The sequence below is a fragment of the Cherax quadricarinatus genome, chromosome 84, assembly GCF_038502225.1.
Source record: "Cherax quadricarinatus isolate ZL_2023a chromosome 84, ASM3850222v1, whole genome shotgun sequence".
Classification (NCBI taxonomy): Eukaryota; Metazoa; Arthropoda; class Malacostraca; order Decapoda; family Parastacidae; genus Cherax; species Cherax quadricarinatus.
The window spans coordinates 7563651-7587151 of record NC_091375.1 but is presented as its reverse complement, the minus strand read 5'-3'; the positions used below and the strand labels follow the sequence as shown (position 1 = coordinate 7587151).

General features: G+C 39.7%; 1 protein-coding gene across 1 annotated transcript in view; it reads left to right on the top strand.

The window, feature by feature from the left end:
* The first annotated feature begins 4633 nt into the window (after positions 1-4633).
* Positions 4634-23501, top strand: part of RpL6 (ribosomal protein L6) — a 43328-nt gene continuing 24460 nt past the window's right edge. The window contains exons 1-3 of the mRNA XM_053799371.1: positions 4634-4696; positions 6172-6240; positions 20150-20236. Of these exons, the coding sequence (XP_053655346.1) occupies positions 6175-6240; positions 20150-20236 (153 nt within the window). The 5' untranslated portion in view covers positions 4634-4696; positions 6172-6174. The remainder of the gene's footprint in view (positions 4697-6171; positions 6241-20149; positions 20237-23501) is intronic.

The following is a 23501-nucleotide window of genomic DNA, read 5'->3' as shown; positions in this document are numbered from 1 at the left end:
ATGTTGCAGTGTCTGACAGATGTGATGAATGGTTTTGAAAACCGACAAGTTGAAGAATTGAGACACTTATGCAACACATGGGAATCTTTATTGAAGAAACGTTTCGCCACACAGTGGCTTCATCAGTCCAATACAAAGTAGAAATGGGTAAGGAGAGTAGAAGTATGAGGTAATCAGTCCCTCAACCTGGATTCGATGTGTTCAGTCCATCACTCTTGTAGTAAGTGCAGCATAGGGCCAGAGAGGTGGCTTATATACTGCGGTGAGATGAGTAGAAGCAGGAGGAGGCGGGATCTTAGTGGGACCTGCCACTAATGTAAGTAGGTCATCGTCCAAAGGTTTGGGCAAGCGTTGAAGTCTTTGTACCAAGATTCCATGATGTTGCAGTGTCTGACAGATGTGATGAATGGTTTTGAAAACCGACAAGTTGAAGAATTGAGACACTTATGCAACACATGGGAATCTTTATTGAAGAAACGTTTCGCCACACAGTGGCTTCATCAGTCCAATACAAAGTAGAAATGGGTAAGGAGAGTAGAAGTATGAGGTAATCAGTCCCTCAACCTGGATTCGATGTGTTCAGTCCATCACTCTTGTAGTAAGTGCAGCATAGGGCCAGAGAGGTGGCTTATATACTGCGGTGAGATGAGTTGAAGCAGGAGGAGGCGGGATCTTAGTGGGACCTGCCACTAATGTAAGTAGGTCATCGTCCAAAGGTTTGGGCAAGCGTTGAAGTCTTTGTACCAAGATTCCATGATGTTGCAGTGTCTGACAGATGTGATGAATGGTTTTGAAAACCGACAAGTTGAAGAATTGAGACACTTATGCAACACATGGGAATCTTTATTGAAGAAACGTTTCGCCACACAGTGGCTTCATCAGTCCAATACAAAGTAGAAATGGGTAAGGAGAGTAGAAGTATGAGGTAATCAGTCCCTCAACCTGGATTCGATGTGTTCAGTCCATCACTCTTGTAGTAAGTGCAGCATAGGGCCAGAGAGGTGGCTTATATACTGCGGTGAGATGAGTTGAAGCAGGAGGAGGCGGGATCTTAGTGGGACCTGCCACTAATGTAAGTAGGTCATCGTCCAAAGGTTTGGGCAAGCGTTGAAGTCTTTGTACCAAGATTCCATGATGTTGCAGTGTCTGACAGATGTGATGAATGGTTTTGAAAACCGACAAGTTGAAGAATTGAGACACTTATGCAACACATGGGAATCTTTATTGAAGAAACGTTTCGCCACACAGTGGCTTCATCAGTCCAATACAAAGTAGAAATGGGTAAGGAGAGTAGAAGTATGAGGTAATCAGTCCCTCAACCTGGATTCGATGTGTTCAGTCCATCACTCTTGTAGTAAGTGCAGCATAGGGCCAGAGAGGTGGCTTATATACTGCGGTGAGATGAGTTGAAGCAGGAGGAGGCGGGATCTTAGTGGGACCTGCCACTAATGTAAGTAGGTCATCGTCCAAAGGTTTGGGCAAGCGTTGAAGTCTTTGTACCAAGATTCCATGATGTTGCAGTGTCTGACAGATGTGATGAATGGTTTTGAAAACCGACAAGTTGAAGAATTGAGACACTTATGCAACACATGGGAATCTTTATTGAAGAAACGTTTCGCCACACAGTGGCTTCATCAGTCCAATACAAAGTAGAAATGGGTAAGGAGAGTAGAAGTATGAGGTAATCAGTCCCTCAACCTGGATTCGATGTGTTCAGTCCATCACTCTTGTAGTAAGTGCAGCATAGGGCCAGAGAGGTGGCTTATATACTGCGGTGAGATGAGTTGAAGCAGGAGGAGGCGGGATCTTAGTGGGACCTGCCACTAATGTAAGTAGGTCATCGTCCAAAGGTTTGGGCGATGGGATACTACACACGTTATAACACCCCAGGGATCCTACACCATACGTTATAACACCCCAGGGATACTACAACACACGTTATAACACCCCAGGGATACTACAACACACGTTATAACACCCCAGGGATACTACACCACACGTTATAACGCCCCAGGGATACTCCAACACGTTGTAACGCCCCAGGGATACTACACCACACGCTATAACCCCAGGGATACTCCACCACACGTTATAACATCCCAGGGATACTCCAACACACGTTATAACACCCCAGGGATACTCCACCACACGTTATAACACCCCCGGGGATACTACCCCACACGTTGTCACACCCCAGGGATACTCCACCACACGTTATAACACCCCAGGGATACTCCAACACACGTTATAACACCCCAGGGATACTCCACAACACCCCAGATACTCCAACACACGTTATAACACCCCAGGGATACTCCACCACACGTTATAACACCCCAGGGATACACCACACGTTATAACACCCCAGGGATACACCACACGTTATAACACCCCAGGGATACTCCACCACACGTTATAACACCCCAGGGATACTACACCACACGTTGTAACACCCCAGGGATACTCCACCACACGTTATAACACCCCAGAGATACTCCACAACACCCGAGATACTCCAACACACTTTATAACACCCCATGGATACTCTACAACTCCCCAGAGATACTCCAACACACGTTATAACACCCCAGAGATACTCCAACACACGTTATAACACCCCAGAGATACTCCAACACACGTTATAACACCCCAGAGATACTCCAACACACGTTATAACACCCCAGAGATACTCCAACACACGTTATAACACCCCAGAGATACTCCAACACACGTTATAACACCCCAGAGATACTCCAACACGTTATAACACCCCAGAGATACTCCAACACGTTATAACACCCCAGAGATACTCCAACACACGTTATAACACCCCAGAGATACTCCAACACACGTTATAACACCCCAGAGATACTCCACAACACCCGAGATACTCCAACACACTTTATAACACCCCATGGATACTCTACAACTCCCCAGAGATACTCCAACACACGTTATAACACCCCAGAGATACTCCAACACACGTTATAACACTCCAGAGATACTCCAACACACGTTATAACACCCCAGAGATACTCCAACACACGTTATAACACCCCAGAGATACTCCAACACACGTTATAACACCCCAGAGATACTCCAACACACGTTATAACACCCCAGAGATACTCCAACACGTTATAACACCCCAGAGATACTCCAACACGTTATAACACCCCAGAGATACTCCAACACACGTTATAACACCCCAAGGTGTTATAACGTGTAGTTCCGTATTCATTGTTTATATTACTCTCACATACTTATACTGATGATAACATCATCAACAAATTGGGTGATAATAGTATCATTGAATTCGGGTTGAGGGAGATCGTTTACATATATGTTGAACAGTATCGGGCTAAGGTACGAGCATTGTGGTACTCCAGCTGTTGGTGTGAAAGATTCTGCCGACTTGCCATTAAACGTAGGGATGATTCTTCTTTCTGATAAGAAGTTGTATATGAATGAGTTGTATGCATGAGAGGCCAGGAGCTTTATTACTCATTGGGCCTATAAACTGACTCATCCCCCTGAGTGTGATTGGTCTTGTTAGGGGATGTTCATCTTCAAGGGTAGAAGGATCAGTTAATGGCACTGGATGGAGGTCAGCTCGGTTGTTTCTCCATTCGTTGACCCACTGGTAATGGTTATTATTAAATCTTCTACTATCTTTGTGTAAGATAATTTTCTCCCACACATCACCCATCAGCTTGGCTTGGTCTTGAGGGTCATCAAGTTTAATCTCAACTTCCACATCATCGTCATCGGTGAAGTACTGTACTGGCGGATCTTACTCCACAACTTTTCAGGATGATGTTTGTATTGATTATCTTGAAGAACAAGAAATTTCCATAATTCACTTTGTGTTGTGATCAGGGTAATTAAGTCTCCTCTCAACCTGTGCAGTACAGCCCTTGTGGGTTGACTTGTTGGATGGTGCCTTCTGCACTCTAATTTATATTTTTCATGCAGTCCCTAATTTCCCTGGTTGGTTTCTATTGCTGATAGATCTTTTATGTGGACTGAGTAAGTAAGTTTATTCAGGTATACACAAATACAGTTATATAGGATTATCATACATAGCAGCATATGTGTAGAGAACCTGGGATAACCCAAAAAAGTCAGACAGTGACTTATTTCCATTGGGGTCTGATTACCTTAAGCTCCTCCTGTTCTTCACCATTCTCTTTTGTATGGACTGATGAAGCCACAGTGTGGCGAAACGTTTTCTCATTAAAGATTCCTAAGTGTTGCACATGTGTCTAATTTATCAACTTGTCGGTTCTCTGAACCATTCATCTGCAAGTGAAAAATGGTATGATATCATTTTTTTACTAGTATGTACTTTATATGAGTATTTTGTGTTGTGAGGAGTATGTTAGGACGGTGTGGTTGATTCAGTGTTAATTATCTCTCAATCTGAGTAGTCTTAGTTTTCACATTTTTTGTTATTTAAAATGATGACTGTATGCATGCAGCATTTTAAATAAATTATATATAAAAGTAATTTACAGGTTAACGATTATGATTACAAATCATGTAATTTGATAACAAATTAATATCAAATTGATATTTTTAATTCAAGTTTGTGTTTGTATTTTATAATTAATTTTTGTATAACATTTACCAGATGCGTGTTTGATCAACGCCACCTGGTGGTGTTTCTCTGAAGCTTCTTTCATGTGGCGTCTGGGTGAGTATTGAGATTGATTATCTCAACTGTTTTCATCTGCTGATATCTTCATCATCTGCGTCTCATTCTCAATAAAATAGTGAATAGCAAAAAGTGTAAATATCAGCGGAAGATTATAAGCTTGAGGTTACCCCGTCAGTGAATAATATTTGTGGGGAAATGTGAATGATGGTGGTGGTTGGGCTGATGTAAACAAAAGTTTGGTAGCCTCTCTCTGCTCTACATTTGGTATTACTGTAACCACTGATAATATCGCTCTGTTCAGTTAATAATAATTAATACCCCACCATTGCTTTCCTGTATCCATTCTAAATCTTAATTTGCCTTGCCTTAATTTAACTTTTTCACTCGTCCTTAGATCTATGTTATTGATGTCGGGGTTGTATGTAGATCTAAATTTTGATTTTTCCTCCTTCAGATAAGTTGTGTTGTAAATTTTAGTTGAGAGAATATGTCCAGTGTATGCATGGTAAACAAAAAAAATTCTGCTCCACATGGTGCATGATTGGTTTAAAATAGTGACTTTGAGGTGTTTTCTAGGGTGGTTTTTAGGGTTTTATTGGGTATTTCTTGGTATTTTATAGAATGGAAGTTATATTACTGAAACGGTGATTTTTTATTTGTTTCATGAATGAAAGTAGATTAAAACTGGATTCAAAGTTAAGGAAACATTTGGTTTTTGGTGATTTTCTGAGAATTAATAAAGTCCCTCTGTATATCACTTGATCTGTTTTATGGGTTTTTACTAGATCTGATTGGCACATTACCACTTTTTACACTTTATAGGGATATAACTAAGAATTTGGTTGAAATGGAATCGACTTAAAATAGGACTGTTGAAAAAATTGTTGATGTGTAAATTGTGCTACCTTTGCACTTGCATAATTCCATCAATTTTACATCAAATATTTTTCGCTTTATTACCCTCGGTAAAGATTCTCAACCATTTGAGGAAATTTTTGTTTTGAAAAATGCCGACTGTCGAGTGTACTTTTAATTTCGTGACTTCCGTCAAAGAAGGGGTTAGTTCTGTTTTGATTAAATATTTTCAGAATGCTGTTTATACAGTATCCCTATTATATACTTATTCCAGTCTTCCATTTGAACACCTCAATCACATTCCCTCTTGATTCAGTGCTTTCAGACTGTCTTCTTAGGAATGATTTCTGTTAAATGAAATAACTTAATTTCTTTCTGTAAGTTTTATAGCACATTTAGTGGTCAGTTATCTTGTCTGTGATTGTACTCTAAAGTGCTGTTATGTTTGTGTAGATTTGATCAAAAACAGTAAATGTTTAATTAATTGTAGTGGTTCTTGTGGTTGAGTGTATTAGGAGACAAGAATACCAAATATTCTTTTAAGGAGTAGTTCTGTGTTCAGGTATTGAAAGAATGGATAGTAAGCTTAAATGTTGGAGAAAAGTGCTACTATACTCTAATTTGGCAGTTTTATGTAAATAATTATTCCTTTGTAGATAATGGTGGAGGAAAAGTCGAAAGAAGCCGCCAAACCAGGCACTGTCCGCGATGGTAAACCTAAGAAAGTAAGTGAAACGACATTTAGGTTGACTAGCATCATGAAATTTATATGTAATGGTAAATTTTTTGTATTTTTAATTATACAGTAGGGCCCCATTTATGACAACATAAGAAAGAAGGAACACCATATCAGGCCTACTGGCCCATGCAAGGCAGGTCCAAGTCACATACACTTCAAGGAAGGAGCACAGCATCAGACCTATTAGCACCAGCTAGTCAGGTCCAACTCACACCCATGTATTTATCAAACATTTTTAAAACTACACAATATTTTAGCTTCTATGATGGTACTGGGGAGTTTGTGCCACTCGTTCTCAACTCTATTACCAAACCCGTGCTTTTCTATATCCTTCCTGAATCTGAATATTTCCAACTTGAAACCATTGCTGCGAGTCCTGTCTTGGCTAGATATTTTTATTTATTGTCGTTTTCAATTTATACACCTCAGTCATATCCTCCCTAATTTTATGCCTTTCTAGAGAATGCAGATTCAGGGCCCTCAGTCCATCCTCATAGGGAAGATTTCTGATGCATGGGATCAACTTTGTCATCCATTTTGTAATATGGTGAACAGAACTGTGCAGTATAATCTAAATGAGGCCCAACCGAAGTTATAAAGAATTGAAAAACAACCTGAGGACTTCTATTACTTATGCTTCCAGGCTACCACCAAAAAGCCAAACACCCTTTTTTTTCAACTTATAAATGCATATAAATTCCAGTTAACAAGTTTACACTAATGTATATTAGTTAGCAATAAAACTAGGCATTAAAAGAACAAAAGTAAAATGCTTGGTACACTCGTTTCTTAAAATATTTGTAGTCTTCATGTAGTTAGTAGTGTATTTATTGTAGGAAGTCAGATGTGGTAGCTGGCCACCAACCATACCTACACGAAATATACAACTTAAAGCTCCCCATAGATGCCGTCTTGAGAGTATGAGAGAGTGAGGGTGAATGTGAGAGTGTGTGTGTGAGAGCATGAGTGTGAGAGTGAATGTGTGTGTGAGAGAGAGTGAATGTGTGTGTGTGAGAGAGAGTGGCGAGCATAAGAGAGTGAGTAAATGTGAGAGAATGTGAGAGCGAGACTGACGAGGACATTCGAGCACTCCAGGAAGATTTGAATAGACTGATGCAGTGGTCGGAGAAGTGGCAGATGCAGTTTAATATAGACAAATGCAAAGTTCTAAATGTTGGACAGGACAATAACCATGCCACATATAAACTAAATAATGTAGATCTTAATATTACGGATTGCGAAAAAGATTTAGGAGTTCTGGTTAGCAGTAATCTGAAACCAAGACAACAGTGCATAAGTGTTCGCAATAAAGCTAATAGAATCCTTGGCTTCATATCAAGAAGCATAAATAATAGGAGTCCTCAGGTTGTTCTTCAACTCTATACATCCTTGGTTAGGCCTCATTTAGATTATGCTGCACAGTTTTGGTCACCTTATTACAGAATGGATATAAATTCTCTGGAAAATGTACAAAGGAGGATGACAAAGTTGATCCCATGTATCAGAAACCTTCCCTATGAGGATAGACTAAGGGCCCTGAATCTGCACTCTCTAGAAAGACGTAGAATTAGGGGGGATATGATTGAGGTGTATAAATGGAAGACAGGAATAAATAAAGGGGATGTAAATAGTGTGCTGAAAATATCTAGCCTAGACAGGACTCGCAGCAATGGTTTTAAGTTGGAAAAATTCAGATTCAGGAAGGATATAGGAAAATACTGGTTTGGTAATAGAGTTGTGGATGAGTGGAACAAACTCCCAAGTACCGTTATAGAGGCCAGAACGTTGTGTAGCTTTAAAAATAGGTTGGATAAATACATGAGTGGATGTGGGTGGGTGTGAGTTAGACCTGATAGCTTGTGCTACCAGGTCGGTTGCCGTCTTCCTCCCTTAAGTCAATGTGACCTGACCTGACTAGGTTGGGTGCATTGGCTTAAGCCGGTAGGAGACTTGGACCTGCCTCGCATGGGCCAGTGGGCCTTCTGCAGTGTTCCTTCGTTCTTGTGTTCTTGTGTGTTCTTGTGTAAGTGTGTGTGTGTGTATGAGTGAGTGTGTGAGTGTGTGAATGAGTGTGTGTGTGTGTGTGTGTGTGTGAGTGTGTGTGTGAGTGTTTGAGTGTGTGAGTGAGTGAGTGAGTGTGTGAGTGAGTGTGTGTGAGTGAGTGTGAGTGTGTGAGTGTGTGAGTGTGTGTGTGTGTGTGTGTGTGTGTGTGTGTGTGAGTGTGTGTGTGTGTGTGAGTGTGAGTGAGAGAGTGTGAGTGAGAGAGTGTGAGTGAGAGAGTGTGAGTGAGTGAGTGAGAGAGTGTGAGTGAGAGAGAGTGTGAGTGAGAGAGAGTGAGTGAGAGAGAGTGTGAGTGAGAGAGTGTGAGTGAGAGAGTGTGTGTGAGTGAGAGTGTGTGAGTGAGAGTGTGAGTGAGAGAGTGTGAGTGAGTGTGAGTGAGAGAGAGTGTGAGTGAGAGAGTGAGTGAGAGTGTGAGTGAGAGAGAGTGAGTGAGTGTGAGTGAGAGAGAGTGAGAGTGAGTGAGAGTGTGAGTGAGAGTGTGAGAGAATGTGAGTGAGAATGTGAGTGAGAGAGTGAGTGTGTGAGTGTGTGTGTGTGTGTGTGTGAGTGTGTGAGTGTGTGTGAGTGTGTGTGTGTGTGTGTGTGTGAGTGTGTGAGTGAGTGTGTGAGTGTGTGAGTGAGTGTGTGAGTGTGTGAGTGTGAGTGAGTGTGTAAGTGAGTGTGTGAGTGAGTGTGTGTGAGAGTGAGTGTGTGAGTGTGTGAGAGAGTGAGAGATTGTGAGAGTGAGAGAGTGTGAGTGAGTGTGAGAGTGAGTGAGTGTGAGTGTGTGAGAGAGTGAGAGAGTGTGAGTGAGAGTGTGAGTGTGAGAAAGTGTGTGAGAGAGTGTGAGTGAGAGAGTGTGAGTGAGAGAGTGTGAGTGAGAGAGTGTGAGTGAGAGAGTGTGAGTGAGAGAGTGTGAGTGAGAGAGTGTGAGTGAGAGAGTGTGAGTGAGAGAGTGTGAGTGAGAGAGTGTGAGTGAGAGAGTGTGAGTGAGAGAGTGTGAGTGAGAGAGTGTGAGTGAGAGAGTGTGAGTGAGAGAGTGTGAGTGAGAGAGTGTGAGTGAGAGAGTGTGAGTGAGAGAGTGTGAGTGAGAGAGTGTGAGTGAGAGAGTGTGAGTGAGAGAGTGTGAGTGAGAGAGTGTGAGTGAGAGAGTGTGAGTGAGAGAGTGTGAGTGAGAGAGTGTGAGTGAGAGTGTGAGAGTGTGAGAGTGTGAGTGTGAGAGTGTGAGTGTGAGAGTGTGAGTGAGAGAGTGTGAGTGAGAGTGTGAGTGAGAGAGTGTGAGTGAGAGAGTGTGAGTGAGAGTGTGAGTGAGAGAGTGTGAGTGAGTGTGAGTGAGTGTGAGTGAGAGAGTGTGAGTGAGAGAGTGTGAGTGAGAGAGTGAGTGAGAGAGTGTGAGTGAGAGAGTGTGAGTGAGAGAGTGTGAGTGAGTGTGAGTGAGTGTGAGTGAGAGAGTGTGAGTGAGAGAGAGTGAGAGTGTGAGAGTGTGAGTGAGAGAGTGAGAGTGTGAGTGTGAGTGTGAGTGTGAGTGTGAGAGTGTGTGAGTGTGAGAGTGAGTGAGAGAGTGTGAGTGAGTGAGTGTGAGTGAGAGAGTGTGAGTGAGTGAGTGTGAGTGAGAGAGTGTGAGTGAGAGAGTGTGAGTGAGAGAGTGTGAGTGAGAGAGTGTGAGTGAGAGAGTGTGAGTGAGAGAGTGTGAGTGAGAGTGTGAGTGAGAGAGTGTGAGTGAGAGAGTGAGAGTGTGAGTGAGAGAGTGTGAGTGAGAGAGTGTGAGTGAGAGAGTGTGAGTGAGAGAGTGTGAGTGAGAGAGTGTGAGTGAGAGAGTGTGAGTGAGAGAGTGTGAGTGAGTGTGAGTGAGTGTGAGTGAGTGTGAGTGAGTGTGAGTGAGAGAGTGTGAGTGAGAGAGTGTGAGAGAGTGTGAGTGAGAGAGTGTGAGTGAGTGTGAGTGAGAGAGTGTGAGTGAGAGAGTGTGAGTGAGAGTGTGAGTGAGAGTGTGTGAGTGTGAGTGAGAGTGTGTGTGTGTGTGAGTGTGTGTGTGTGTGTGTGTGTGTGTGTGTGTGTGTGTGTGTGTGTGAGAGCGTGTGAGCGAGAGTGTGAACGTGTGTGAGAGAACATGAGAGAGAGAGAGAGAGCATAAGTGTTTGCAATAAAGCTAATAGAATTCTTGGCTTCATATAAGGAAGTATAAATAACAGGAGTCTCAGGTTATTCTTCAGTTGTGTATATTGTTAGGCTTCATTCAGATCATGCAGAGCGCTGGTCACTGTATTACAGAATGGGTATAAAAGCTCTGGAAAACATAAAAAGGAGGATGACAAAGTTAATACCATGTATCAGAAATCTTTCCTGTGAGGATAGATTGATGGCCCTGAATCTGCACTCTAGAATGGCATAGAATTAGGGTAGGGATATGTTTGAGGGTGTGGGTGGGTGTGAGTTGGACCTGATTAGCTTGTGCTAATAGGTCTGATGCAGTGCTCCTTAATGTGACTTGGACCTGATTATCTTAGGCCAGTAGGTGACTTGGACCTGCCTAACATAGGCTAGTAGGCCTCCTGCAATGCTACTTTGTTATTATGATACTGCCTTGGTCCAGGCTCATCTGGTGTTTGCTTGGTCATAGAACAAAGGAACACTTCACAGACCCATTCTCTATTGTCTAGGTTAAAATTTACGGCTAACATTTTTGAGGGTGCTGCTGTTAAAACAATCCATGTGAACAACACTGGCATCAGTTACATATATCTACGTACAAGATAGTGAAAGGGTTAGTCAGGTGTAGCCGTTCTTTATTCTTCCTGACTTAACAATTGCTTGATAACTTTGTTGTATGCTTACTGAGCTCGTTGTTAGTAGAATGAGGAAGAATTTGAGTTGCTTATTCATTTCAAAATTTAGTGTGTAGAATGAGGTACAGTAATTATATATTTTTTTATTTTAATTAGCAACAGTATTACCAGGCAAGCACTCCTCTCAGTTTTTCAAAATGTATCATTCTTGTCATAAGGCTAATATTTTTTTCATCAAACCAGCTATATCTCACTGAGGCAGGGCGACCTAAAAATAAAAAAGTTTCTCTTTTTAAATTTAGTAATGTATACTGAGACAACACAGTAAGTGTCAGGGGCCCAAGACTGTTCAACTGCCTCCTAGCATACATAAGGAGGATTACCAATAGACCCCTGGCTGTCTTCAACAAGGCACTGGACAGGCACCTGAAGTCAGTACCTGACCAACTGGGCTGAGGTTCGTACGTTGGTTTGTGTGCGGCCAACAGTAACAGCCTGGTTGATCAGGCTCTGATCTACCATGAGGCTTGGTCACAGACCATTGATCCCTGAAATCCTCTCCAGGTATATAGGAAAAGGGGTTACTAGCCCCTTGATCCCAGCATTTTAGTTGCCTCTTATGAGATTCAAGACTTATGGAGGGAGAATTCTATTTCACTTTCCCATGGTGATAAGAGGAAATAAACAAGAACTAGTAAGAAAATAGAAGAAAACCCAAAGGGGTGTGTATATATATGCTTATACATACATGTGTAGTGTGACCTAAGTGCAAATAGAAGTAGCTAGACGTACCTGAAATCATGTGTGTTTATGAGAATGAAAAAAGACACCAACAATCCTACCATCATGTAAAGCGTTTACAGGTTTCTGTTTTACACTCGCTTGGCAAGATGGTAGTACCTCTCTGGGTGGTTGGTGTCTACCAACCTACTACCTATCCTTATGACTCCCACTTAGGTCTATATTAGGGACACTAGTGTCACTCGTAGTATCCTCAGATATGTGGAGTGCAAATATTTACCTAGATGGGACTGTGCAGTGGGTGTGCACTATATTAAAAAAAAAAAAATCTGCCCCTATGCAGTGCCATATGGGAAGAGTAAACCTCACACTTTGTTTGGTTTACAAAAGCAATGATTTTGAGGTTTTTCTGGAATAGATTTTATGGCTTTACTATTTCTTGGTATCATTTGATAATATGGAGGACATACCAGTACTAGTGAAACAGTTGATTTTGGTTGGTCTCAAATCAAAGTAGCTTGAAATAGGCCACAAAGAGGCAGAAATGTTCAGTTTTTGGTTTATTTTTTTCCTTCTAAAGGATAGGATCCTTACCCTATCCCCCCCAGTGTTTTGTGTGTTTTTACTAGGTCTGCTTCAGTTATTGTGACAGCCTAGTCCATGACCAATCATTAATTTATTATCTTATGGTAGAGTAAATTTTCATTTTTTTTTTTGTGACAAGTATATAATGGAGTGCAAGTGTAATATAGAAGAAGCCTGATAATGTGATTAATGAACAAAGGGAATTTTGTTTTAGTGCCTGAAATACCTATAGTTTTTTTAAATGTATTTTAGTTGGAATTATTTGAATTTTGTGTAAAATTGGCTAAATTACTTTTGTTCACTTTATAGGGTAGTTCTGATGATTGAATGGGTGATTTCTTGTGCTTAATCAACAGAATGGGAGGCATACAAGTGAAATAGCTAAGAATTTGGTCAAATTGAGCAATGAAATATACTTAACCCTTTCACTCTTTGTGCCATAGTACTACGGCTTATGAAGCAGTGTTGGTGCCGTAATGCTACACCAAAATTCTAGCAGCTTCAAATCTAGCGGGAGAAAGCTGGTAGGCCTACATGTGAGAGAATGGGTCTGTGTGGTCAGTGTGCACAGTATAAAAAAAATCAGGGAGCCAGTGGTGCATTGTGGGAATACCAATTCAGTAGTACTTGCTCAGCATGCCTAGCAGTAAGACATACTCGACTCCCTGGTGAATTTGGAACTCTTTTCTTCCCAAGTGATAGTTCTAACACAGATGGAAGCATCAGTAAAGATGAATTTCATGGTTTTGAGGAGTTTGTGACTGAAAGCAGTGCCCAGGATACCAGATACAGATGGTGAAAAGGAAAGACAGCATGGGTGGTGGGGAAGGCAGCTTGGGTGTTAGGAAGATGGTGTGGGTGGTTGGAGTGATGGTGTGTAAGTAAGTTTATTCAGGTACAGTAGGCCCCACTTATACGGCAGGTTAGGTTCCAGGCTACCACCGCAAAGCGAAAATTGCCGTAAAGTGGAACACCCTTTTTTTCCACTTATAAATGCATACAAATACTAGATAACAAGTTTACACTAACATATATTAAGTTAGCATTAGAACTAGGCATCAAAAAACAATAAAGTACAATACACACATAGTGCACTCATTACTTATTTTAAAATATTTATAGTCTTAATTTAGGGTGAGACAAGTAGTATTTATTTTAAGAAATCAAGTGTGGTATGTATGGTAGTCAGCCGGGCTAACATACGAGCCACCCCACCTACACATAATATTCTGTTACATTTAAGCATCCCAAAGCGATAAAATGCATATAGTTTACTCATTACTTACCTTAAAATATTTGTAGTCTTACTCTAGGGTGAGATGAGTAGCATTTATTGTAAAAAATCAAGTGTGGTATGTATGGTAGTCAGCCGGGCTACCATACCAGGCCAACCCACCCCCACATATTCTATGATATTTAAGCATCCCAGAGTGATAAAATGTATATACAGTTCACTCATTACTTGCCTTAAAATATTTGTAGTCTTAATGTAGGGTCAGGAGTAAGTAAATGAGATAAAACGAATAAATGAGAGAGAGAAAGAATGAGTGCATGAGAGAGGACAGGCACAGAGTTATGTAAACAAACCAGGCGAAGGCAAGTTTTGTAAACAACAAGGTGTACACGTCTGGTTTGTGTACAAGTTACATTGTGTACAGGTTGTCTCTACATTGATACGGTAGAATAAATAAAGAAGAACACTCCCATTCTCATGTAACATCATTTTGAGAAGAAATGATGCTCTGAGTGAAGGCAATGGAAATAAGTCACTCTGTTTGACTTTTTTGGGTTATCCTAGGTTCTCTACACATATGCTGTTATGTATGATAATCTATGTAACTGTATTTGTGTATAACTGAATAAACTTACTTACATACATACGAAAGGAATACTTTTCTACAGTTACCCCCAGTAACACATTTTCTCTAATGTTAGATTAGAGAAAATGTTATTCTTGGCATCACTTGTACAAGGCAATGGAAATAAGTCACTCTGTTTGACTTTTTTGGGTTATCCTAGGTTCTCTACACATATGCTGTTATGTATGATAATCTATGTAACTGTATTTGTGTATAACTGAATAAACTTACTTACATACATACGAAAGGAATACTTTTCTACAGTTACCCCCAGTAACACATTTTCTCTAATGTTAGATTAGAGAAAATGTTATTCTTGGCATCACTTGTACAAGTTATCTGGCTACCACAGCTCATATTTGTTTATTTATTCTATTGTGGGGTGTATTTATCATCTGTATATGTTATGTATCATGTTTATTATATAATTTTGAAAAAAATATCATGGATGGATTAATGAAAATGTGTATATTAACGTAATATACGACATTTAATGAGACTTGGTGATTATTATTATTATTATTATTATTTCTAATATGGCGTCACTTGTGCAAGTCGTCTGCTACCACATCTCATATTTATGTTTATTTATTCTACTGTGGGGTGTATTTATCATCTTTATATGTTATGCATTGTGTTTATTGTATAATTTTGAAAAAAATATCAGATGGATTAATGAAAATATGTATATCAACGTAATATACAACATTTAATGAGACTCGATGATTATTATTATCATTACTAATATGACGTCTGGAGACATAAGATACTCTTACTGATTTTAATGTGAACCTGCATGCCAGCACAGTGTGTAAGTTTATTTAGGTACAGGTATACATAAGTATAATTATCAGAGTATATATAAAATATGAAATAACTTTTAAAAACACTTAAAATTTTGGAGTTTCCAGACATAATGGAGTTTCCAGACATAATGGAGAGACTTAGTGCTTACGGATCTCACAGAATGTAAACAAACCGGGTGGGGCGCGGTGACCGTATTAGAAAGTCAGGTGGGGGGAGCCGTATAGCGAGTTTTGGTCATAATTTGAAATGACCGTATTAGCGGAACGCTGTAAAGTGAAACGCCGTAAAGCGGGGCCCTACTGTATACACAAATAGTTTCATAGATTATCATACACAGCAGTATTTGTAGAGAACCTAGGATAACCCTGAAAACAAAGTCAGTGACTTCTTTCCAGCATGGGTGGTGGGAAGACAGCGTGGGTGTGGGGAAGGCAGTGTGGGTGTGGGGAAGGCAGCGTGGGTGTGGGGAAGGCAATGTGGGTGTGGGGAAGACTGCTTGAGTGGTGGGGATGACAGCATGGATGGTGGGGATGATGGTGTGGGTGGGGAAGACAGCATGGGTGATTGGGAAGACAGCGTGTAAGTTTATTCGGGTATAAACAAATACAGTTATGTAGATTATCATACATAGCAGCATGTGTAGAGAACCTAGGATAACCCAAAAAAGTCAATGACTTATTTCCAGCGTGGGTGATGGGGAAGACTGTGTGGGTGTGGGGAAGGCAGTGTGGGTGGTGGGGAAGACGGTGTGGGTGGGAAGGCAGTGTGGGTTTGTGTAAACAAGTTTTGTAAACAATATAATGATAATGTTTGTGCGGTTATTGTGTTGCATACAATAAGTGGATATACAGTGGTACCTCGGGATATGAACAGTTCAAAACTTGAAAAGTTATGTAAGTGTATTTATGTAAATGTATTTTTTTGGTGTCTGAAACAGATTAATCTAATTTACATTATTCCTTATGGGAACAAATTTGTTCGGTATTGGCACTCAAACAGCCTTCTGGAACGAATTAAGTTCGTATCCCGAGGTACCACTATAGTATATACGTAAGGCATTATATTGGTCTCACAGGCCACAAAAGTTACTTGAAAAAATAAAATATTAGAAAAGAAAAAAAATAGAATAGTAAAAATATTATCAAGTGAGCAGCAGTTGCCGATGTTGCCATAAGTGGTTCACTTTGTCAACTTCATTCCTACATATCTCGGTAAGTATTGATGGCAAAAAAAAAATTTTCTTTTAAAACAATCGGAAAAATATTTTAAAGATTTTGGTAAGTTTTTTTTTTTTTTTCCAAAATATTTTTCGACACTGAGAGCAGGTTTGTGTTCAGGGGTCTTGACAGTGAAAGGGTTAAATAGGACTCAAATTTTGTGAAATTGCAGATATATAAATTGCACCCAGGCAGCTAACATTGCGCTTGCCTAAATCCATAAGTTTTCCACCATTTTAAGTATTTTTCGTGTATTTTTTTTTTTTTTTATTATCACACTGGCCGATTCCCACCAAGGCAGGGTGGCCCGAAAAAGAAAAACTTTCACCATCATTCACTCCATCACTGTCTTGCCAGAAGGGTGTTTTACACTACAGTTTTTAAACTGCAACATTAACACCCCTCCTTCAGAGTGCAGGCACTGTACTTCCCATCTCCAGGACTCAAGTCCGGCCTGCCGGTTTCCCTGAATCCCTTCATAAATGTAATCCCCGGAAAAGATTCTCTGCCATTTCATTTTTTTTTTAACCCTTAAACTGTCCAAACGTAGATCTACATTTGCTCGCGTAGCACTCCGAATGTAGATCTACGTTTTTTTTTACATTGTTTCTTATGGAGAAAATCAAGGTTGGAGCGCTATGCGCGCAAATGTAGATCAACGTTTGGACAGTTTAAGGGTTAATGCCAACTGGCAGCATTTTTTATTTTGTGGCTTCCAACAAAGAAGGAGTTAGTGCTGTCTTAATCAGAATACTGTGTATGCAGTATCCCTATTATCTACTTATTCCAGTCTTCCATTTGAACACCTCCATCACATTCCCCCCTAATTTAATACTTTTCCAGAATGCAAAAAGTAGTACTTTCTGGCTGTCTTAGGAATGAGTTCTGTTAACTCATTCACTGTTGAGACCCCTGTTCACAAATTTGCTCTCAGTGTTAAGAATTAAAAAAAAAAAATTTCTTATGAAATGATAGAGAATCTTTTCCTAATGGTAATGACTCAAAAGTTTGAAATTTGATGGAAAACTTAGATTTATGCTTTCATGAAGTTAGCTGTCTCAGCGATATGTATGCATCGACGATTTTGGCCACTTTGAGCCCTGTTTTTGGCTAATTCCGTTGTTCCCGTCGACCAAACTTGGCCATTTCGCTACGACTCCATTTGTTCTATTGACTGAGTACGAGAAACTGCCAATGTACCAATTTCAACTACCCAATAAAGTGATCAAAATTTGGCAATTTGGCCAATTTCACACAAATTTCAAAAGATATCAATTTCAATATAGGGTCCAGAGTAAACAGTGCAAACATTCCTAGCACTAAAATAACATTTTCTCTGTTTATTAGTCACATCTCCAGGCCCCTCTTATATTACTTTTGCTTTCCATTTTGAATTTTTATTCATACAATGTTGCAGTGAAGAGAAGGCTGGAGGCAGTGGAGATGTCATGTTTGAGGGCAATGTGTACTGTGAATATTTTGCAGAGAATTCAGAGTTTGGAGATTATGATAAATCTGGGGTGGAGGAAAAGAGGGGTAGGGGTTGTCCTAGGAAAGGTTGGAGGGAAGGTGTAAAGGAGATTATGGGTGCTACGGGCTTGAACATCCAATAGGCTTGTGTGAGTGTATTAGGTACTAGTGTAGGTAAGTGGGTTTTATGATTTGAAATGCTGTTGGAGTGTGAGCAAGGTAACATTTATGAAGGGATTCATGGGAAACCAGTTAGCTGGACTTGAGTCCTGGAGGTGGGAAGTACAGTGCCTGCACTCTGGAGGTTTGTCTGAATTGTGATGTCAGCACTCTTCTGGCAAGACAGTTTTCTGTGTCAGCTTGCCCTACCCCAATGGGAGATGGTCATTGTTAAAACAAAGTCATCTCGGTTCTCACTGTGGCAAAAATAATTGATACAAGTTTATCAAATTTTGACTTGCTTTATGACCAGCTGGGCTGTGGCTCGTACGTTGGTTTGTGTGCAGCCAGCAGTAACAGCCTGGTTGATCAGGCTCTGATCCACCAGGAGGCCTGGTCACAGACCGGGCCGCGGGGGCGTTGACCCCCGGAACTCTCTCCAGGTATACAAAAAATATAATATTTACTGTTATGCAGACTACTGCATTATTGTAATACAGTGGACCCCCGAGCTTCGTGATTAATCCGTTCCAGAGTGTCTGCTGAAAGTTGGAATTCATGAATGTCGAAACCATTTTGCCCATAAGAAATAATGTAAATCCAATTAATCCATTCCAGACACCCAAAAGTATTAACAAACATGAATTTTTTTATAGATTAAATATAGATTTACATACAGAAAAGAAGGAGAAATCAAGTATAAAACAATAACATCACACTTACCTTTATTGAAGACTCTTGTTGGTGTATGGCAGACGGAAGGACAGGAGAGGATGGATAAGTCACTGGACCCCTGTCCCACAAAAAAACTGTCCAGAGAGCTCTTGCAGATCTACACACTACCACCATCACTACCACTACCACCCTCTACCACTACCACCCTCTACCACTACCACCCTCTACCACTACCACCCTCTACCACTACCACCCTCTACCACTACCACCCTCTACCACTACCACCCTCTACCACTACCACCCTCTACCACTACCACCCTCTACCACTACCACCCTCTACCACCATCACTACCACCCTCTACCACCATCACTACCACCCTCTACCACCATCACTACCACCCTATACCACCATCACTACCACCCTATACCACCATCACTACCATCCTATATACCACCATCACTACCACCCTCTACCATCACCTCTTTTGTATTTTTCTTCAAACAATGCCACACTGACTCCTGAATGTTGTGTGGAAGCCTTTGTGTACGCCCAGCTGCTCCTGGCTGCACGGACGCGTTACATGCGATGAACAAATTGGGAGGAAAATCATGAACCACGAGGCTTTATTTTGACAAAAAAAAAAAAAGTTTGTGAAAGTCAAAATTCACGAAGCGCGAGGCTCATGAAACTCGGGGGTCCACTGTAATTGTAGAAATAATGTCAACCCATTCATGACTGCATATTAGACTGGCCAGTTGGACACGTATTGGACAGTGATGTCATTTGTTTACTGTTGAACATGGGCAAAAATCTAACATTTCCGCTATCTTGAGCTCAATTTCAAGGTACTTTTCATCATGAAACCAATCAAAATCATCTTTATTTCTGTAATATATCTTCCATTCTATCAAATGAGACCAAGAAAACTAGAATACAACCATAAATACCACATGAAAACACACTTCAAAGTCGGCGTTTTAATCCAAAAACACACACTCCAAAAACACCATGCTAGGTGTCCTAGTGGCCCCCTCTGTAATTAGTACTGTATTTTATAACATGTAAACCACACAATACCCAAAACCTGTAAACCCCACATTGTAACCCTTATAGAGAATAAACTTGAATACCTCACACTAACCATGCAGACCCATTCTCTCACATGTAGGTCTACCAGCTTTCTCCCGCTAGATTTGAAGCTGCTAGAATTTTGGCATACTAACACGTCACCGACAATGGCTTGTAAGCCATTGATATATGTCACCAACAGTGAAAGGGTTAAATGAAATCGACTTTATTGCTTTCTGTGAGTTTTGTAGCACATTTAGTGGTCAGTTATCTTGTCTGTAATTGTACCTGAAGTGCTGTAATGATTGTCTAGACTTTATCAACAACAGTAAATGTATAATTGATTGTAGTGGCTCCTGTGATTTGAGTGTATTAGGAGACAAGAATATCAAACATTCTTTAAGGAGTAGCTTTGTGTTAAGGTATTGAAAGAAAAGTGCTACTATACTCTAATTTGGCAGTTTTATTTAAATAATTTTTTTCTTTGTAGAAAAAAGGAGTGGAGGTAAAGGTAAAGAAGACCCCCAAACCAAAAACTATCAAACCAGGCACTGTTCGCTATGGTAAACGTAAGAAGGTAAGTGAAAGGACACGTTTTTATGTTGACTAGACTTGTCATATTTAAATGTATAATGGAGTTTTTTTTTTTTTAATTATATCTGTTATGATACCATCCTTACATTGTCTGTTAGTCAGGGATAAACTGCCATTTATTTTCATCAACTTTAAAATGACTGTTAATCAAGGGCCTGCTGTGAGTTTGCAGGAATAAGAGTTCAATCCAAATTATAGCATTCAAAGATTAGTACAGTGGACCCCCGACATTTGATGGCATCGACATTCGATAAATCCGACTTTCGATGCATTTTAACGCAAAAATTTCGCCTCGGTATTCGATGGAAAACCCGACATTCGATACGATTCGTACGAGACGTGTCCACGTGTGGCCTGAACTGCACCGTGTGTGCCAGTGTTTACAAGCCAGCCAGTGTGCGTGCATCTAAGGATACATTCGGTACATTCTATATTATCCATATTATCACTGCTTTTGGTGCTTGTTTCTGCAAAATAAGTAACCATGGGCCCCAAGAAAACTTCTAGTGCCAACCCTTCGAGAAAAAAGGTGCTGATGACTATTGAAATGAAGAAAGAGATAATTGAAAGTATGAAAGTGGAGTGCGTGTGTCGGAGTGCATGATGATTTGGTAAAGAAATTGCCTGCAACCAGTGGTGATGTAAGTGAATTTAAGGCCAGCAAAGGTTGGTTTGAAAGATATAAGAATCATAGTGGCATACACAGTGTGGTAAGGCATGGTGAGGCTGCCAGTTCAAGTCCTAATGGAAGGGGATTCCCCTTCTAAACATTAACAACATCCACACACTCCCCTCCTCCCATCCCATCAATCATCACCAGATCTTTGTTAAAGGTAAGTGTCAATTATTCTATTGTTATTAATCTCTTGTTATTGTTGTTATTGTAATTATTCTATTGCATTAAACTTAATATTTCATGTGGTAAATTTTTTCATACTTTTGCGTGTCTTGCACGGATTAATTTGATTTCCATTATTTCTTATGGGGAAAATTAATTCGACTTTCAATATTTTTGACATTCGATAGCTCTCAGGAACGGATTAGTATCGAATGTCGAGGGTCCACTGTATAAGGAAATGAATGACTAGGATAAATTTAGCTAATATTTAAATTTAATAAATTAAATATAATAATGGAACAGTTTGAGGAACCAGTTACACTAAATAATTTATAAAAAAGCATTTGTTTAGTGATTACTTAATGCAAGTTAGTTACATATGATTACGGTACAGACTATCAAAACCATAGGTAAGTTATCTATAAGTTTAACCACTTGAGGGTCCATGCCTTTGTTCTATGGTTGAAGCAAGTGTCCGTGCCTTAGAAAAAAGTGATGGGCTCAGCTCACTCATAAGCTGTGAACAGTAGCTTTGAGACCTAGATATGAGAGAATGGGTCTAAGTGGTAAGTATCCACTATATAAAAAAAATCCTGCAGCACGCAATATGTAGAAAAAGCACTGCGATCATATTTTTGGTTTAAAACGGTGAGTTTGCTGTGTATTTTTGTATGGGTTTTTATGGTTGTATTCATGGTTTCTTGGTTTCGTTTGATAGAATGGAAGATATATTACAGATATCGAGAAAAGCTCAAAATTGAGCTCAAAGTAGGGGAATGTTCAATTTTTGCTGATGTTCAAGAGTAAACAAATCACTTCGTGAAGGCATATTAGACCCACGAGTTGACGTGTCCAATACACACCAGTTGGCGAGTCTAATGTGCATTCATGAAGGCACTGATATTATTTAGATAATAATTACAGTATTTCATAACAGTAAACCTATTTTTTTGTGCGAATGAAAACTCAAAATGAAATTCATGTGTAAAGCCTTGGAGCGTAACTAATAAACAGAGGTAATGTTATTTTAGTGCCTGTATGCCTGGATTGTTTATTCTGATCCCTATTTTGAAATTGTAATATTTTGAAATTTGAGTGAAATAGGCCAAATTATCAATTTCTGATCACTTTATTAGGTAGCTGAAATAGTTGATTGGTCAGTTTCTTGTGCTCAGTCTATAAAATGGAAGGCATACTAGCGAAATAGCTAAGAATTTGGTCGACTGGAACAGTGTAATTGGCCTAAAAAGGAATCGAGTAGGCAAAATCACTGATGCACAAATATTGCTGACAGAGCAAAATTCACGACAACATAATTTCGTCAATTTTTCCATTATTTTTTTGTACTTTTTGTTTTATTATCTGCAGAAAAAGATTCTCTACCATTTCATAAAAAAAAAAGAATTTTTATTTTTTTTTAATTCTTGAACCCTGTGGAAATTTTTTGGATCAAGGGTCTGGAGCCCTCAAGAAGTTAAGATTATTAAGTATCTGATTCTATACAATAGTAAATTAATACAGGTATATGATAAAAGATAGTGATCCACCACAAAGTTAATTATTCATTATAATAATTAGAAACAATGGCAGTCATGTGACTAAATGTAAGAGTTCAGTTATAAAGAAGTATATGTATTTAACTGGTATATTATTATATACTGAATATTAGAATTTCAGTGTATGAGTAAATGTAGATGTGTAAGGATGGAGGAATTGACAATAATTATTCATGCATTAGTTATAATTGTGTGTGTTCTTCAAAATAAGAATATGCCGCATGTATAAATATTGTTATGGGCATATTAAGAATATATTAAATTATTTATTATAAGAGTGTACTGCACTAAGTGCTTCATGGGCATATTATGTACAAAGACATGACTGCTACACCAGCAGCTCTCAATGGCTCTGGAGAGTGACACCAGAGCTGCCACACAACAGTGTCATGATTGGGGTTTGTCTATACGTACTATTAAGAGAATTATCCAAAAGGCATTACACAACACAGTTACAGGCAGTGACAAGAATATATCTTTGACAACCCTTTCACTGTCATGTAGAACTTTGTCATTGAGGCCAGGGCTCCTAACAGTTCTATTGTCATGAGCTGAGCTTGCTCAGATAAGCTTTGAGTTGTGAATTTTGGCCTAGATATGAGAGAATGGGTCTGTGTGGTGAGTGTGCACAGAATAAAAAATTGTCCTATGGTATATGGTGGGAAAACAAAACTGACTATGGTTTAAAATGGCACCTTTGACAGTTTTATACTATAGTACTATAACCTTGGATAATAAGGCCATTATGTAGAACACCTTTTTTTTTTCAATGCACACATTTAGTGAATATTGTTTTATTTAGCTATATTGATCTATTTCTCATTCTTTTACAGTGTCACATTGAGAACTACTCA